The sequence below is a fragment of the Ooceraea biroi genome, chromosome 12, assembly GCF_003672135.1.
Source record: "Ooceraea biroi isolate clonal line C1 chromosome 12, Obir_v5.4, whole genome shotgun sequence".
Taxonomy (NCBI): domain Eukaryota; kingdom Metazoa; phylum Arthropoda; class Insecta; order Hymenoptera; family Formicidae; genus Ooceraea; species Ooceraea biroi.
Genome location: NC_039517.1, coordinates 2,256,881 through 2,272,675, shown reverse-complemented (window position 1 = coordinate 2,272,675; position 15,795 = coordinate 2,256,881). Strand labels below are relative to the sequence as shown.

Sequence of the window (15,795 nt, the reverse complement as noted above, 5' to 3'; positions counted from 1 at the left end):
TAGCTCGAACGGCGCGCGCGTTCGGCGTGCCAGATGCGGGCGGGCGAGTCGCACGCGGTTACGCGTCTCGTCTCGTCTCGCGACGAGGGAGAATTCGTCGCCGGCCGTTACGCTCCGGTCGATCGTTATCAGCGTCGATGATACAATCGGCGATGACACGTCCCCGACGCCGCACCTCCCCGCGAGGATGATTCATCATTATTTGCCGCGCGCGGTGCACGTAATCGCGAGCCGCGCCAGTTGGTGACGAGTACGACCACGGGGATGAGGCGTGTCGTGATATTCGGCGCGACCGGCAACACCGGTCTCTGCGCCCTCAGGTCAGCCGTGGAAGCCGGTAATTCGCCCGCGACCGTCGAGCAGCTTCCCGTCTCCCGGATCGGAGCCGCGGTCCAATTAATATTCCAAATTAATATTTAAAACATTTTCTCTTCTTCTTTTTATTGAAAGAAGGAGAGGATGGAGTGTTCTGAAGACTCTGAAACGTTATCTGGACTGCAGCCCGGGTGTCGCGGTGTTGACGATTTAAATCCCCCAAATTGCCATGTCAGACACAGCTAATTTATCGGTGCGTTAATTAATTAGGTCTGGAGGTGAGGGCCTTCGTGAGGGACGAGGCCAAGGTGCCCGACGATCTCAGGAGCAAGGTCGAGCTGACCGTGGGTGACATCACGAATGCGGAGGAGGTTTCCAGAGCGGTGGACGGCAGGGATGCCGTCGTCGTGGTGCTTGGCACCAGGAACGACTTGAGTATGAAGCACACCTGTTCCTTTTCTGCTTTTAATACGCTGATGTGTATGCTTGTACCGTTGTCGGTGTCTCCTAGTGCCAAAGAGTCACTTGTAGTCTTCTGATTGTTTCGATTGTTGCTCCAGGTCCCACTACTGTGCTGTCTCAAGGCCTGCGGAACATAGTAGACTCCATGAAGGCGCACAACGTCGAACTGATCTCCGTATGCCTGTCCGGTAAGGTATAATTGTCTAGAGAAGATTTTCAATTAAATCGCAGTCGAACCATAGGCTTGCGCAACGTCGATAAGCATCAGAGTTCTCCATCCATGCGGTGTATTCACGATAAATAACTATTAGGAGTGTGATTTAGTTTTGAGGGTTTTGCAACAGATGGCTGTAGTGTCAGTTTGTTCCAATAGCTCTTTCCGATAACTGTTGTTTCTTACAGTCTTGACATTATCCATCACATTTAGTAGCATTATAGCAATAGATGCAATAACAGTCGTGTTTATATCATCGTAAAAATGCAACTTCCGAAACAGCATTTTCGACATGCGTTGCTTTTGTTTTTTAATCAAAAGAAAACTGCGGCTGACGGTTATAGAATTCTTGTGGAAACTTATGGTGATTCTGCCCCATCAATTAAGACGTGTGAATACTGGTTTAGACGCTTTAAAAGTGCTGATACTGATGTGAAGGACAAAGAACGCTCAGGACAACCAAGAAAGCCTGAAAATACAGATTTGCAAGCATTATTGCACGAAAATCCAACAGAATCCACTTCAGAACTTGCCAGAGCATTAAATGTTGATCGTACAACAGTTACATGAAATGGGAAAAATTCAGAAAGAAGGGAAATGGGCTCGACATCAATTATCGGAAAGTGCCATTGCGAACCGGTTGAACATTTGCATTTCGTTGATCGCCAGGCAAAAAAAGAAGAGTCTTTTGTCTCGGATTGTTACTGGGGATGAAAAGTGGATCTATTTTGATAATCCGAAACGCAGAAATCATGGGTGGGTCCAGGCGAACCATCAACATCCACTCCGAGACGCAATATTCACGGTTGAAAAGTGATGCTCTGTATTTGGTGGGATAGTGTACTATGAGCTGTTAAATCCGCATGAGACTGTCACGGCTGATCGTTATCGACACCAATTGTACAAGTTGAAGCAAGCATTGGACGAAAAACGAGCACCAATTGCGAGTAAACGACGGAAAGTGATTCTTCTTCGTGACAACGCTCGACCTCGCGTTGCGTTATCAGTGAAACAAACACCATTAGAGCTCGAATGGGAAGTCTTACCGCACCCCGCGTATTCTCCGGACATTGCTCCATGCGATTATTATTTGTTCCGGTGGATGCAACACGCTTTAGAGGATACACACTTTGATAATTTGGAAGAAGTGCGAAAATTCGTCGACGAATGGATCAACTGAAAAGAAGAATCATTTTATCGTGGTGGAATCCATCTCTTGCCATAAAGATGGGAAAAAGTGATAGAAAACGAAGGAAAAGATTTTGATTAAGGTATTCATTCATTATCATATTTAAATACATGCGTTTTTGAGCAGAAAAAACCCTCAAAACTAAATTACACCCCTAATAGATAAGCGCGATCGATCGCGTTTCCGAGGAGGACGTGTCTCTGACCACTCACTTTTATTTCATAAAAATTCTCAATTTTGTAAAAATATTTTATAATTGTCTGTCGTCTTCCAGCATTCCTGTTCTACAAACCCGACGCGGTGCCCGCGATATTTAAGGACCTGAATGCCGACCACCAGCGGATGTTCGACATGATCAAGGCGAGCGGCCTAAAGTGGGTGGCGATATTGCCGCCGCACATCGCGGGTTTGTATCTCACAACACGCGCGCGAGGCGAAAGCAATCGTTCTTCGTCCTCCGGAAGGAATCTCAATCTGAAATTTCGTGCTTCGCAGACACGCCCAGGTCCAGGTACACGGTCACGTTCGATTCGTCGCCCGGACGTGCGATCTCCAAGCACGACCTGGGTGCGTTCCTGGTCGAGTGCCTGAGGCAGCCCGAGTACCACCGGAAGGTCTGCGGCATCGCGACCACCTCATGAGGACGACGCGAGGACGTGGGAGTGCGTAAATAACGAGATGCATGTGCCACGTTTTTTTTTTCTCTGATGGAAAAATATATTAATCGCATCCGTTTATTACAAATTACGCAATTACGTTCGAGCGTTGCAGCGTTCGCTCGCAGGGTGAATTGCAGCTAGACAATAGTAGACAATAAGGGGAGAAGCGAGCGTGCTCGCGTTGCTCTCTGTCGCTGGAGCACGACAGATCACGGGGGAAGCATGAAATAAATAAATAAATAAATAAATGGAAGCGCGAAACGTGATACTTTGTACTAAAAAGCTCTCGATTAATTAAACCTACGCGTAAATTAGGACTGCAAGAGCTAGATTAAAGCTGAGGAGAGATAGGCGCGGACGCGAGTCCCAAGTATCCCTAGACCTTGCGAATGATGAGAGCCCAGGCTCCGGAGTAGTCGTTGTTTCATGTCGGGTAGATCTTCGTCGCGATGGAAGCGGAAGATCGAATCAGCTGCGATCAGCCATGGTGATCCGGTATGACTGTGTGCATGAGCTAGCTTGGTTTGCCGAACCGAAGTGCCCAGGTCCTAAACGGCTACGACATGAGACTCGTCCTATGCTCTGTTTCTAATAATTTCTCCGTTTCCCCAAATTTTCTCGTTCTATTTTTCGCACCGATTGCCTCGGCGTTTGGCTTGATCTCATGCAGCACTCGCGTTATCACAGTTTCTTCACCATGTGCGTCTTCTGCGACATCATCCGCATGTCGAAGAACCTGGACAGCTGGAACGCCGGCATCGGCGGGGGCGGTGGCGGTGGCGGTAGCCCGGTAGCCTGACTCGCGTCGCGTTCCCTGAACCTGGCCCTGCCGGGAGGCGGGCTGGCGGTTATGATGTTGATGCCGTACGCCTTGAACGGGTCGCACACCCTGTAGCCGTTCTTGTAGTAGAACACCTCCTGACCGTCCGTCTTCAGGTAGACGTTCCTCAGGCCTCTCTTCGCGACGTGCTCCTCCACGCCGCGCAACAACCTGGAGCCCAGCCCCTGCGACCTGCACCGGTAGTCGATCACGACTGAAACATCGGGAACGCGTGAGGACACGACGATCGAGCTGACGCTGGGACGAGACAGCGTGACGCTGCCTCTGCTTACCGGACTCGATGAAGCAGCTGATCCTGGACTTGGCCACCAGCGAGATCTTGCAGTGCCCGAGGACCTTGTTCTCGTTGTTAATCAAGACCAGGCAGGTGGGAAAGTCGTCGCAGGACACGCTCAGCGACTTCATCCTGCAACGTAAGAAGAGGCGAGAGCTGTGAGCGTGTCGGTACTCGGTCCACCTTCCTGGAGTATTCAGTATTTCTCAAACCAAGGGGGAACGTAACACACCGTGCAGTCTCGCTTCGAGGCCATTCAGAATTAAGTAACTTACAACAATCCCTGATCAACTCGGGCCGGTGGTGAAGCGGTACCACTCTGTACCCGGCGTCCCTTTCCATCGTGTCTCGCCTGCAACCGGAGAGAGTTCAGTGTCATCGGCGTACTTCGTTCTTACGTAAGAGACGCTCTTAAAGAGTTTTAAGAGACGCGCCTCTTTATCGTTGCACAAAGATTCTCAACAATGCGAATGGGGCGCGACAAAAGGATTAAAATTAACGTCGAGTAAAATTTAAATTCTGACACTCGCGTCTTGCACCGTCAGCAACGTCACTCGTTTCCTTCCAAAGGCACGTACGTACGCGTGCGTAACCGTTATTCCGACGCTCGAAGACCGCCCGCGCTCAAACGCGACACGCGAGGCACTCGAGTTCCATCGGGGTAAAGTATTTCCACGTCGGAGCGCACGTGCGACGCGAGTGGACGCGAGCACGATTGCCGCAGCCCGCGATCGCTCGACGTGTAAAGCTATTATATGCACGTGTATGTATTAATCGCCGCGCAACCGACAGGCGATCGCGAATCGAAGAAGGGCGGTGCAGGGGTGGTGGTTCTTACCGCGCCTCCGCCAACGAGACGAGGATGGAGAGCTCGCGGTGGAGCCCTGGACGACGACGGAGTCGTTTTCCCCCGCAGAAGCGATATTTCCGTCGGATTTCATCCCCACCGCATTTATGCCGCATAATACATCCGCACCGCCTCTCCCCCCCCCCCTCTCTCTCTCTCTCACACGCTCTTTGTCTCTCTCTCTGTCTTGAAGTACATCCGTGTATTTCGTGTTATTCATTCCGTTCGGTTCTTTGATCCGCGCGGCGAGGCGGAATAAAGACCGTAAGAATGCAGGTTCCCGCGTTCAAGATGGTTCCCCAGTTACGAGATTCCGCCCGCGCTGCCTGGGAGATGGTAAATGGTGTCCGTGTTCGTCCACGACCGATCCATTAGCGTTCAGTCCCGACGACGAAGACGGCTCCTCCTCCTCTCGGCGTCGCGGTGCCCCACTCTTCCCGTAACCTCCATTCTAAATACAGATCAACGTGGCCTGCATTTTCCGGCGCACGTGACCAACGGCCGGTCCACGGAATACGGGATAAATAAATACTGTGCTTGACGTCGCACAGTGGGGAATTTTGTCAAAAAGCTGGTCAAAAATCGAAAAATGAAGTTTCGAGTTAGGGTCTATCGTCCTTGAGAATCGATAAAGGACTGTTCCCTGGATAGAATCCCGTTGCCCTTAGTCCCCTACTATTTGAAGTCGAGCAGGTATGTCAGTTGAAAGTAGGCCTTTATGGGCGACACACGTTTCTCACGCATTGCGTGAATATTTTCATTGAACTTTGAGTGTTAATAACTTTGTAAATAAAAGTGATAATCAAGTTCTGCAAAATGGATGCTCTTCCTGGAGGATTGCAGAAGATTTTTCTTATTTACATTTTTGAAATAACGCTTGTCGTGTTTGTTTTACGACACATAACGATAGTCCGACAAAGTTTATATCTTCCTAAATTAATATTTACTTCGTGTAGACTTTAGTTGCAGATCCCGCTAGATCCCGCGTTCTTTTCTTTTTCATCTTGTAGTCTATACTATTAGCAACTAAAATTCACAATAATTAGCTGCTACTATCTGCTACTTTTGTTATAAGGTTATTACAACCACCTTATTACTTTTCTCGATATATCTCGAAAAGTATTCGAAATATCAAAAAATGTTTTATACAAAAGTTTCATAGTAAAAACGCCCGTATTTAATGAAGTTAATAAAATTTTTGAAAAACAATTGTTTACATAAATTTTCGAAAAAATTGTTTTAAAAAATTATTTAAAAAAATTTTTATTGATGTCATTAAATAGAGACATTTGTACCATGAAATGTTTGTATAAAACATTTTGTAACATTTTGTATTTTTTGTTTTTATTTTTTTTAAACTTATAAAAATAAACTCTACCCTGCACCATTATTAAGTCTAACATTATTTTTCCAGACATTCTCGAATCTGATTAGTAATCGGCAACCCCAAACATTCATTGATATCGATATTGATGAGTATTCATGGTTCGCTACACTATATTAAGACCACCATTTTGTTTTTGCATATTTACATATTGGATTCGTGATCAGCAACCTCGAAAACATAAGTCTACCAAGTTTTGTGCAAATCTGATGATTCCTCGATTTATGGCCACGTTTCAGCGAAAATTCCCCACTGTGCGTCGGACAGAAGTATGTACATGGACAACTCCAGCTCCAGAGTCACACGACGCGGGAGTAGCTGAAAGTAACGTGCAACGTGAAGGGATATCGCTCCTCCTTCTGTCTTAACAGCTAGTGTTTAGAATTCGTCCCTGGAACGTGCCAGCTGAGAGCGAAATGTTCTTGTAATATATTCTACTAACAATAAGTCGATACACTACTCGATATTAAATATCTATTCGATCCGCCCTTGATAAGTATTAATTACAAATAAAAAGTTTATTTTATTTAGTCATCTTATTCAAAAATAAAAATTATTTTATTTATTATGCGGGCCCACTACTTGAAAATAAAACTGCGTTTGGCTCGTAGCCGTACCGGCCTCGATTCTCGATCAAAAACAGCGGAGGCTTCTGGAACTAATTTTCGAGTCCAATAAACGCGGGCGCCTGCGGAGCGGCAATCCGACACACGCCGCGCGAGCCGGTTGCGGTGCCGCAGGCGCTCGGAAGTAACCAAAAAATTCCAACAGACGCCACGCGGTCCCGCATCCGCGAGAGTTCGTCGCTTTCCGCTTCGCCTCGCGCGTTTCGGAGCTGCCTCCTTCTCCCCGGCACAGATGATTTAATTCGACTCGAGTGAACTTTTTGACAATTTATACTAAATATAAGTATCATCTTAACGAAGTATGAAGAAGGCCAGCGGTGTCCAGGAGGTCGCATCTAAATCGAAGGATGCAGCGAACGAGGGGGAAGAGAACGCAACGTACGTGTGAATTTAACGTATACCATAGAATCCATAGTGTCCATAGGATTTCTGAAGAATCGGTAAAAAGTGAAGTCAACTTTCGACGAATTCGCGCGAGATATCGATGCTGTGTTGAGGTTATAAGCCGAAATCCTGACGGCTCCCGATGATTTCTCTCTGATGTTCGCAGGCTCTGGTGGCCGCTGCTCGGCGGGATAACGGTACTCACGCTGATCACCAGGTTTTACAAAGTCACGGAGCCGGAGCACGTGTGGTAAGGCAGTGTGAAATTCCACTTGTGGATTTCTCGTCGCTTTAATAGGAAACTCTTGTGTATTATTATATTGGGTTGGCCAAAAAGTAATTGCGTTTTTTTCCAATAGATGGACGTACATGTCTTGAAATGTAACTAACTTCATTCTAAACCGCAAATTCATTATGTAGGTTAACAACTCACAGTTCAAGCTTGTTTTACAAAAAGAAAGTACACGATTTCGTTAACGATTGTTTCTTTGCCGTCGATTTCAAAATGGAAAATCAAAAAGAACATTTTCCTCATATTTTCTTTTATTACTTCCGAAAAGGGAAAAACGCTGTGCAAGCTCATAAAAAGTTATCTGATGTATATGGCGAAGATGCTTTAAAACTGCGGCAGTGTCAAAATTCGTTTACTAAATTTCGATCTGCAGATTTTAATGTGAAAGATGCACCACGCTCAGGAAGGCCAATCGAAATTGATGATGACAAAATAAAGGCACTGATCGATTCGAATCGGCGTTTAACGACACGAGAGATTGCCGAGAATCTTAACATATCGAAATCGAGTGTTGAAAACCATTTCAAACGACTTGGATACATTAGTAAGCTCGATATTTCGGTACCACGTGAGCTCAAAGAAATTCATCTCACTAAGCGTATTGACATCTGCGATTCTCTTTTGAAACGTGAGGAAAATGATCCATTTTTGAAACGCATGATAACAGGCGACGAAAAATCGATCGTCTACAACAACGTCAAACGAAAAAGATGGTGGAGCAAGCGTGATGAACCTGCTGAAAGCACTTGAAAAGCAGATATTCACCAAAGAAAGATTATGCTGTCAGTCTGGTGGGACTTTAAAGGTATTGTGTATTTTGAGCTGCTTGCAAGGAATCAAACCATTAATTCAGACGTATACTGTCGTCAACTGGATAAATTAAACGATGCCATCAAACAGAAACGTCGAGAATTGGTGAATCGCAAAGGTGTTGCGTTTCACCATGATAACGTTAGACCACGTACAAGTTTGGTCACTCGTGAAAAATTGTTGCAGCTTGGAGGGGACGTGTTACCACATCCACCATATTCGCCAGACCTGGCACCATCAGATTACCATTTGTTTCGTTCTTTGCAAAACGCCTTGAATGGTAAAACCTTTACTGCTGACGAGGATATGAAATCGTTGTTGGAATTGTTTTTTGCTGAAAAAGATAAGAACTTTTTTGAGCGCGGAATCATGAAGTTGCCTGAAAAATGGCAAAAGATAATCAAACAAAATGGACAATATATTGTTCAATAAAGTTTTTGTTTCCCATGAAAAATTCGCCTTTTATTTATATAAAAAAAAACGCAATTACTTTTTGGCCAACCCAATATATGGCGAAGATGCTTTAAAACTGCGGCAGTGTCAAAATTGGTTTACTAAATTTCGATCTGGAGATTTTAATGTGAAAGATGCACCACGCTCAGGAAGGCCAATCGAAATTGATGATGACAAAATAAAGGCACTGATCGATTCGAATCGGCGTTTAACGACACGAGAGATTGCCGAGAATCTTAACATATCGAAATCGAGTGTTGAAAACCATTTAAAACGATTTGGATACATTAGTAAGCTCGATATTTGGGTACCACGTGAGCTCAAAGAAATTCATCTCACTAAGCGTATTGACATCTGCGATTCTCTTTTGAAACGTGAGGAAAATGATCCATTTTTGAAACGCATGATAACAGGCGACGAAAAATGGATCGTCTACAACAATGTCAAACGAAAAAGATGGTGGAGCAAGCGTGATGAACCTGCTGAAAGCACTTGAAAAGCAGATATTCACCAAAGAAAGATTATGCTGTCAGTCTGATGGAACTTTAAAGGTATTGTGTATTTTGAGCTGCTTGCAAGGAATCAAACCATTAATTCAGACGTATACTGTCGTCAACTGGATAAATTAAATGATGCCATCAAACAGAAACGTCGAGAATTGGTGAATCGCAAAGGTGTTGCGTTTCACCATGATAACGCTAGACCACGTACAAGTTTGGTCACTCGTGAAAAATTGTTGCAGCTTGGAGGGGACGTGTTACCACATCCACCATATTCGCCAGACCTGGCACCATCAGATTACCATTCGTTTCGTTCTTTGCAAAACGCCTTGAATGGTAAAACCTTTACTGCTGACGAGGATATGAAATCGTTGTTGGAATTGCTTTTTGCTGAAAAAGATAAGAACTTTTTTGAGCGCGGAATCATGAAGTTGCCTGAAAAATGGCAAAAGATAATCAAACAAAATGGACAATATATTGTTCAATAAAGTTTTTGTTTCCCATGAAAAATTCGCCTTTTATTTATATAAAAAAAAACGCAATTACTTGTGGCCAACCCAATATATGGCGAAGATGCTTTAAAACTGCGGCAGTGTCAAAATTGGTTTACTAAATTTCGATCTGGAGATTTTAATGTGAAAGATGCACCACGCTCAGGAAGGCCAATCGAAATTGATGATGACAAAATAAAGGCACTGATCGATTCGAATCGGCGTTTAACGACACGAGAGATTGCCGAGAATCTTAACATATCGAAATCGAGTGTTGAAAACCATTTAAAACGATTTGGATACATTAGTAAGCTCGATATTTGGGTACCACGTGAGCTCAAAGAAATTCATCTCACTAAGCGTATTGACATCTGCGATTCTCTTTTGAAACGTGAGGAAAATGATCCATTTTTGAAACGCATGATAACAGGCGACGAAAAATGGATCGTCTACAACAATGTCAAACGAAAAAGATGGTGGAGCAAGCGTGATGAACCTGCTGAAAGCACTTGAAAAGCAGATATTCACCAAAGAAAGATTATGCTGTCAGTCTGATGGGACTTTAAAGGTATTGTGTATTTTGAGCTGCTTGCAAGGAATCAAACCATTAATTCAGACGTATACTGTCGTCAACTGGATAAATTAAATGATGCCATCAAACAGAAACGTCGAGAATTGGTGAATCGCAAAGGTGTTGCGTTTCACCATGATAACGCTAGACCACGTACAAGTTTGGTCACTCGTGAAAAATTGTTGCAGCTTGGAGGGGACGTGTTACCACATCCACCATATTCGCCAGACCTGGCACCATCAGATTACCATTCGTTTCGTTCTTTGCAAAACGCCTTGAATGGTAAAACCTTTACTGCTGACGAGGATATGAAATCGTTGTTGGAATTGCTTTTTGCTGAAAAAGATAAGAACTTTTTTGAGCGCGGAATCATGAAGTTGCCTGAAAAATGGCAAAAGATAATCAAACAAAATGGACAATATATTGTTTAATAAAGTTTTTGTTTCCCATGAAAAATTCGCCTTTTATTTATATAAAAAAAACGCAATTACTTTTTGGCCAACCCAATATCTGCCGCTTGCAGTTGGGATGAGACGCACTTCGGTAAGATGGGCAGCTGGTACATTAACAGGACGTTCTTCTTCGACGTCCACCCACCCTTGGGCAAGGTAGGTAATTTCTTCAAACAAAACTCTCACACACACAAACACAAAGTATTACGTTCTTGATTTTAGATGCTCATCGCTCTGTCTGGCTATCTGACCGGCTACGATGGCACGTTCGCCTTTGAGAAACCCGGAGACAAGTTCGAGGATGTCAAGTACATCGGCATGAGAATCGTAAGCCATGTAATTTCACGTGTAGAAACATTGAGATTACGATAATCTAATTGGAAATCTTCCATCCAGTTCTGCACGATGCTCGGCGCCACCACCGTACCCTTGGCCTACTTGATCGTGTGGGACTTCACCAAGTCCATTCGCGCCTCCGCGCTCTCTGCTCTTCTCGTTCTCTCCGGTAAGTTATAGCCTCGTGATGCAAAGGAGAATCTCTCCTCTTTGACGAATAATCGTGATAAAATTGTATGCTTTAATTAAATGAGAGGTTAATAAAGCAATAATAAATAATAGTGGAGTAAAAAAATAAAAAAAGCAATAAAAAGATGATCAAGTTTGTTCCACCAGGAAAAAAAAATCATTTGCGTTGCAGATGTAGGGCTGCTGACGTTGAATCAGTACATCCTCCTGGACCCGATACTTCTGTGCTTCATCATGTGCGCTACGTGGGGCATGGCGCGCGTCGCGTCGCTCCACGAGCAACCGTTCACGTTCACCTGGTGGTTCTGGCTGTCGTTCACGGGCGCCGCGCTCGCGTGCACGATCGGCGTGAAATTCGTCGGGCTGTTCGTGGTCCTGCTCGTGGGTCTGCACACGGCGTACGAGCTCTGGCGCGAGCTGGGAGACCTCTCCAAGCCCATCGTGAGTAATCCGACGTAAGAATAGAGCTTCCGCTTGACCAAGGTGATCCAGGTGATTGCAATCGATCGTTCGAGCAACCGTTTTGCTTTGTTTCTTGCAGTCTCACGTGGGGAAGCACTTGCTGGCGAGGTGCATTTGCCTCATCCTGTTACCGGTTCTACTTTACATGCTCTTCTTCTACATCCACCTTTCCGTTCTGAATAAAAGGTAAGAAGAGCTACGTGTTGTTGTTGTTGTTGTTGACGTGCAGGTGCCTCTCCCTCGCCCGATTGCCTGTGGCTTGACCCGCTGTATTCCACTTTAGCGGGAGCGGCGACGGCTTCTACAGCTCGGAATTTCAGTCCCTCCTGCGTGGGAACTCGCTGTACAACGCGACGATGCCGCGGCAGCTGGCGTACGGCGCCACCATCACGTTGAAGAATCACCGCACGGGCGGTGGCTACCTGCACTCGCACTGGCACCTGTATCCCGAGGGAGTCGGTGCCAGGCAGCAACAGGTTGCTAGAAACACCTAGAATGCTCGCTAGGCAAGCAATCGCAAGGAATCGCTAATCTCGGAATCGTTCGATTGCAGATCACGACCTACTCGCACAAGGACGACAACAATCTCTGGCTGGTGAAGAAATTCGACACGGACGCGATACCGGCGGAGCCGGAGCTCGTCAGGCACGGCGACCTCGTCCGCCTGGAGCACACTATCACGCGGCGGAATTTACACTCGCACAAGGAGATCGCGCCGATATCGAAGAAGCATTACCAGGTCACTGGATACGGCGAGGTAAGGCGAGCCACCCGTAACTCTATCACTGTGATCGCCCGCGCGATCAATCATTTTGCCGATCGATCATCTTGCAGAACGGCACGGGCGACGCGAACGACGTTTGGAAAATATTGATAACGAACGGAAGGGACGGCGACGTAGTGGAGACGGTGACGAGCAAGCTCAAGTTCGTGCACTATCTTCATCACTGCGTGCTAACGTGCAGCGGCAAAACCTTGCCGAAGTGGTAATTAGTATATGCTAGCAGAGGCCTAGAGGCAACAAACTGATTGACGAGTGATTTTTCATTCACCCAGGGGCTTCAGCCAGCAGGAGGTCTCCTGCAACCCCAACATGAGGGACAGGAACGCGCTGTGGAACATCGAGGACAATCAGTACGCCAAGCGTAAGCGAGCTACTGTCGAGCATCTATAAAATCGATCGCGAATAATTCAATCGACTGTTCATCATTTTTCTCATCAGTTCCGAACGTCAGCTTCCGAGTGTACGCGCCGGGCTTCCTCGACCGATTCCTCGAGTCGCACGCCGTGATGCTGCAGGGTAACTCGGACCTGAAGGTGAAGGAGGGAGAGGTGTCCTCGCGGCCGTGGCAGTGGCCCATCAATTACAGGGTAGGGGGTAGGTCGGGCGGGGGGGGGTAGATTAAAGTAACAAGTCTTCTCAATGAAGACTCAGCGATTCTTCAAGGTCCGCGTCTTGGTCCTCAGGGTCAATTCTTCTCGGGGAACAACCAGAGGATATACCTGCTGGGCAACCCCATCGTCTGGTGGGGCAACATAGTCTTCCTCGTGACGTTCGTCGCTCTCTACGTGCACGCGTCGGTGCGCGAGCAACGGGGTTACGACGACGACGCCGACAATATTGAGCGGCGAAAGCGGCTGACGCATGCCGGCAAGTGGCTCTTCCTCGGTTGGCTCCTGCACTACGCGCCCTTCTGGGCGATGACCAGGGTGCTGTACTTTCATCACTACTTCCCGGCGCTGTTGTACAGCTCCATGCTCACCGGCATCACGCTGAATCACGTTGTCGAGGGTCTGCTGCTGTCGCTGCCCGACAAGCTGGGCAGCACCTTCTATCACGTCGCCCTGGGTAGCGTAGTCTCCGGCACGGCGTACAGGTAAAGCGTGATCCGCCTTCGCGCGGACCTCAGTCTGGTTGAAAATCGCAAGAATTTAATACTGTCAGCATAGCATCCGTCTTGATTAAATCTCTCGGGCTAAATTTGCTTGCAGCTTCTACCTGTTCTCGCCGTTGGCTTATGGGATGGACGGTCCGGCGGCGATCGATCCGGAGAGCTCGATGCATTCCTTACGGTGGATGGAGTCCTGGGAGTTCTGAACTCCAGTGTTGAGGTCGGCATGACGCAACGTGCAATCTATCTGATACGTACTTAATCAGGAGCACTAGCGGATCCTGATGTCGATAATGGGGGGGGTTTGACAAACTTATTTGGTTTAATATTTTTCTAGTATCACCCTTAGCTTTTACTTCAGGATCAATGACGAGGACGTGGTGACACTTCTGATCCAATTTAATTTTGATGAATTTTCCAACCAATTTAGCAAAACTGATTTCTTTATTTGGAAGGGGGGGGGGAGTTTAACCCGAAAACCACCCCTCAGGATCCGCCAGTGATCAGGAGTAACAGGTGTACCTTCGAAGACGAGACTAAAACGCTCTCTGAAAAATGCTCATTTTATTTATATTGTTACGGGATGTAACGTTAATATTTTAGTTTTTGAAGTCAATGCATTTAAGCAATTTACCCCAGGGACTCAAGTCGTGTGCGTTTTGCGATTTAAGGATAATTTAAATGGTCGGAAAAGGAATGTGAGAGTCGGAGATTCAATTACTAATTGGATAGTTAATTACTAAGATATTGGATTTATTCGAGTTGATTAATCGACAATGTTGAATGAATTTAGAGTGAGGGAGAAGTAAATACGAACCTTGAGTTGTGATCGCGTTGACGCCGTTTTGGAGATCTCGTTGCTGTACTTCTTTCTAACCGCGATATGAGTGAAGAGAGTCGGTGGAGAACCAGGAAGAGAAGAGAAGAAAAGAGAGCCAGGAACCTTGGTTGGTTCCTTTTATACCAAAATCGTGAGCAACAGAATTTTCCTTTAGCCAATGGGAGATCTCGAAAACGGCTGCAACAGGCATAGACAGAGAGGGAGGATCCCGCGCAAATCCCCGCTCTTGGCCTACAGAATCTTCGCGAAAGTTCTAACGATTCTTATACGTATATATACTTATGGTATTTTATATATGATTTTATCTTGTTTTTAAACAACGGGAATACAAATATTGGTATCGTTAATCTGTGCGTTAACATTATGCAATAGACATATCGTTTTAAACCGAGCCTTGGAGAGTGACTATATCGATATATGAGAAAACAATTCAAGAGATATGGTCACGCTTCGCCTCCAGGACGCGCGACCTGCTTAATATTTACTTATAATTAAAATGCTGTAAAAATATATCTCGTGTGTAAGTCTAAGTAAGTGTAAGTTAGGCGCTATGTCGGGGAAGATGACTAAGCGTGCAACCTTGGTCCTTTGAGAGGTTGTTAGGAAAGGAATTTTGGGATGGATCATAAAAGAGAAAGTTTGTCTAAAGGCAGTGACATCGGCATATGACGGTTAAGTGAAAAAAAGGAATCCGGAAGAAAAAGGAGACTTGTCGGGACGTAACAATATACAACGACTTTGATATATTTTAGATTACAGCGATTTATGTATACAAAGAAATATATAAATTTATGTATTTTGCGAGGCTGTTTACGAGAGATTAAAGAGCAATTTCTAGTAAAACAGTTTACCGCTTCCTGACTTTCTAATCGCGAGCCACGAGCGTTTCATCCCACGCTGATTTCCCTCTCGCGTTCAGCTGAGATCAGCTTCGCTCCACGCACCCTACGCACGCATTCCTCCGATCCCGTCGGGTTCCACGTACGCACTCTGCGCTCCCCTTGATAAGACCCAGCTGGCACAAATGTACAAAGGCGCTGGTGGAGCTCCCTCTTCGCCCCGTCTATCGCCCTTAGCGATAACGTCATCGTACCACGTCCCTTACAGCGTTCCCTTTTTTGTTGCCGCAACCGGAACGCAAAGACGTGGCAGCGGTATATTTCCTGCCAGTCTGTATTCCCATTGGAAGAAAGCAGAGTTCGAAACTCCCCGCTCGAAAGCTGGCCACGGCTGGTGGCTGTGATAAGCGTGATACGTGCCATGTGCGCGTGCTCCTTCTCGCTGCCAGTGACGGCGAGCCAGCAGTTAGAC

The 15,795-nt window shown here is 46.1% G+C and overlaps 3 protein-coding genes across 5 annotated transcripts; 2 read left to right on the top strand and 1 right to left on the bottom strand.

Annotated features, from left to right (window-relative positions):
- The first annotated feature begins 264 nt into the window (after window positions 1–264).
- LOC105281931 (flavin reductase (NADPH)) lies at window positions 265–3,092 on the top strand. The gene is made up of 5 exons (XM_011343519.3): window positions 265–337; window positions 586–750; window positions 876–965; window positions 2,455–2,586; window positions 2,676–3,092. The coding sequence occupies exons 1-5, from the start codon at window positions 265–267 to the stop codon at window positions 2,819–2,821; spliced, it is 606 nt and encodes a 201-aa protein (XP_011341821.1). The 3' UTR covers window positions 2,822–3,092.
- LOC105281932 (N-alpha-acetyltransferase 80) lies at window positions 2,873–5,178 on the bottom strand. Of its 2 annotated transcripts, XM_011343520.3 has the most exons (4): window positions 4,793–5,178; window positions 4,187–4,306; window positions 3,953–4,086; window positions 2,873–3,873 (listed from the first exon to the last, which is right to left on the bottom strand). In XM_011343520.3, exons 1-4 carry the CDS (start codon window positions 4,915–4,917, stop codon window positions 3,521–3,523), a joined length of 732 nt encoding a protein of 243 aa, XP_011341822.2. In that variant the 5' UTR covers window positions 4,918–5,178; the 3' UTR covers window positions 2,873–3,520. The 2 variants fall into 2 exon arrangements, with proteins under 2 accessions (XP_011341822.2, XP_011341824.2); XM_011343522.2 differs by lacking the exon at window positions 4,793–5,178 and having other exon boundaries at window positions 4,230–4,758.
- A 242-nt stretch (window positions 5,179–5,420) lies between these two features.
- Window positions 5,421–15,322, top strand: LOC105281930 (protein O-mannosyl-transferase 2). 2 transcript variants are annotated; one of them, XM_026974393.1, is made up of 15 exons: window positions 5,421–5,494; window positions 6,216–7,189; window positions 7,362–7,445; window positions 10,836–10,920; window positions 10,987–11,091; window positions 11,161–11,269; window positions 11,462–11,730; window positions 11,831–11,937; window positions 12,035–12,227; window positions 12,305–12,508; window positions 12,586–12,737; window positions 12,808–12,896; window positions 12,974–13,122; window positions 13,219–13,628; window positions 13,744–15,322. In XM_026974393.1, exons 2-15 carry the CDS (start codon window positions 7,113–7,115, stop codon window positions 13,847–13,849), a joined length of 2,139 nt encoding a protein of 712 aa, XP_026830194.1. In that variant the 5' UTR covers window positions 5,421–5,494; window positions 6,216–7,112; the 3' UTR covers window positions 13,850–15,322. The 2 variants fall into 2 exon arrangements, with proteins under 2 accessions (XP_026830194.1, XP_026830195.1); XM_026974394.1 differs by lacking the exons at window positions 5,421–5,494; window positions 13,744–15,322 and having other exon boundaries at window positions 6,951–7,189; window positions 12,974–13,129; window positions 13,219–13,511.
- Window positions 15,323–15,795: the final 473 nt, after the last annotated feature.

What these genes read in the sequence shown, in the direction of transcription:
- LOC105281931 (XM_011343519.3), top strand. Translation starts at nt 265, where the DNA reads ATGAGGCGTGTCGTGATATTCGGCGCGACCGGCAACACCGGTCTCTGC. An exon ending in TGGCACCAGGAACGACTTGA is followed by an intron (nt 751 to 875) that starts GTATGAAGCACA and finishes TTGTTGCTCCAG; the next exon opens with GTCCCACTACTGTGCTGTCT. An exon ending in GATCTCCGTATGCCTGTCCG is followed by an intron (nt 966 to 2,454) that starts GTAAGGTATAAT and finishes GTCGTCTTCCAG; the next exon opens with CATTCCTGTTCTACAAACCC.
- LOC105281932 (XM_011343520.3), bottom strand. Translation starts at nt 4,917, where the DNA reads ATGCGGCATAAATGCGGTGGGGATGAAATCCGACGGAAATATCGCTTC. An exon ending in CCTCGAAGCGAGACTGCACG is followed by an intron (nt 4,087 to 4,186) that starts GTGTGTTACGTT and finishes CTTACGTTGCAG; the next exon opens with GATGAAGTCGCTGAGCGTGT. An exon ending in CAGCTGCTTCATCGAGTCCG is followed by an intron (nt 3,874 to 3,952) that starts GTAAGCAGAGGC and finishes CCGATGTTTCAG; the next exon opens with TCGTGATCGACTACCGGTGC.
- LOC105281930 (XM_026974393.1), top strand. Translation starts at nt 7,113, where the DNA reads ATGAAGAAGGCCAGCGGTGTCCAGGAGGTCGCATCTAAATCGAAGGAT. An exon ending in ACGGAGCCGGAGCACGTGTG is followed by an intron (nt 7,446 to 10,835) that starts GTAAGGCAGTGT and finishes TGCCGCTTGCAG; the next exon opens with TTGGGATGAGACGCACTTCG. An exon ending in TCCACCCACCCTTGGGCAAG is followed by an intron (nt 10,921 to 10,986) that starts GTAGGTAATTTC and finishes TCTTGATTTTAG; the next exon opens with ATGCTCATCGCTCTGTCTGG.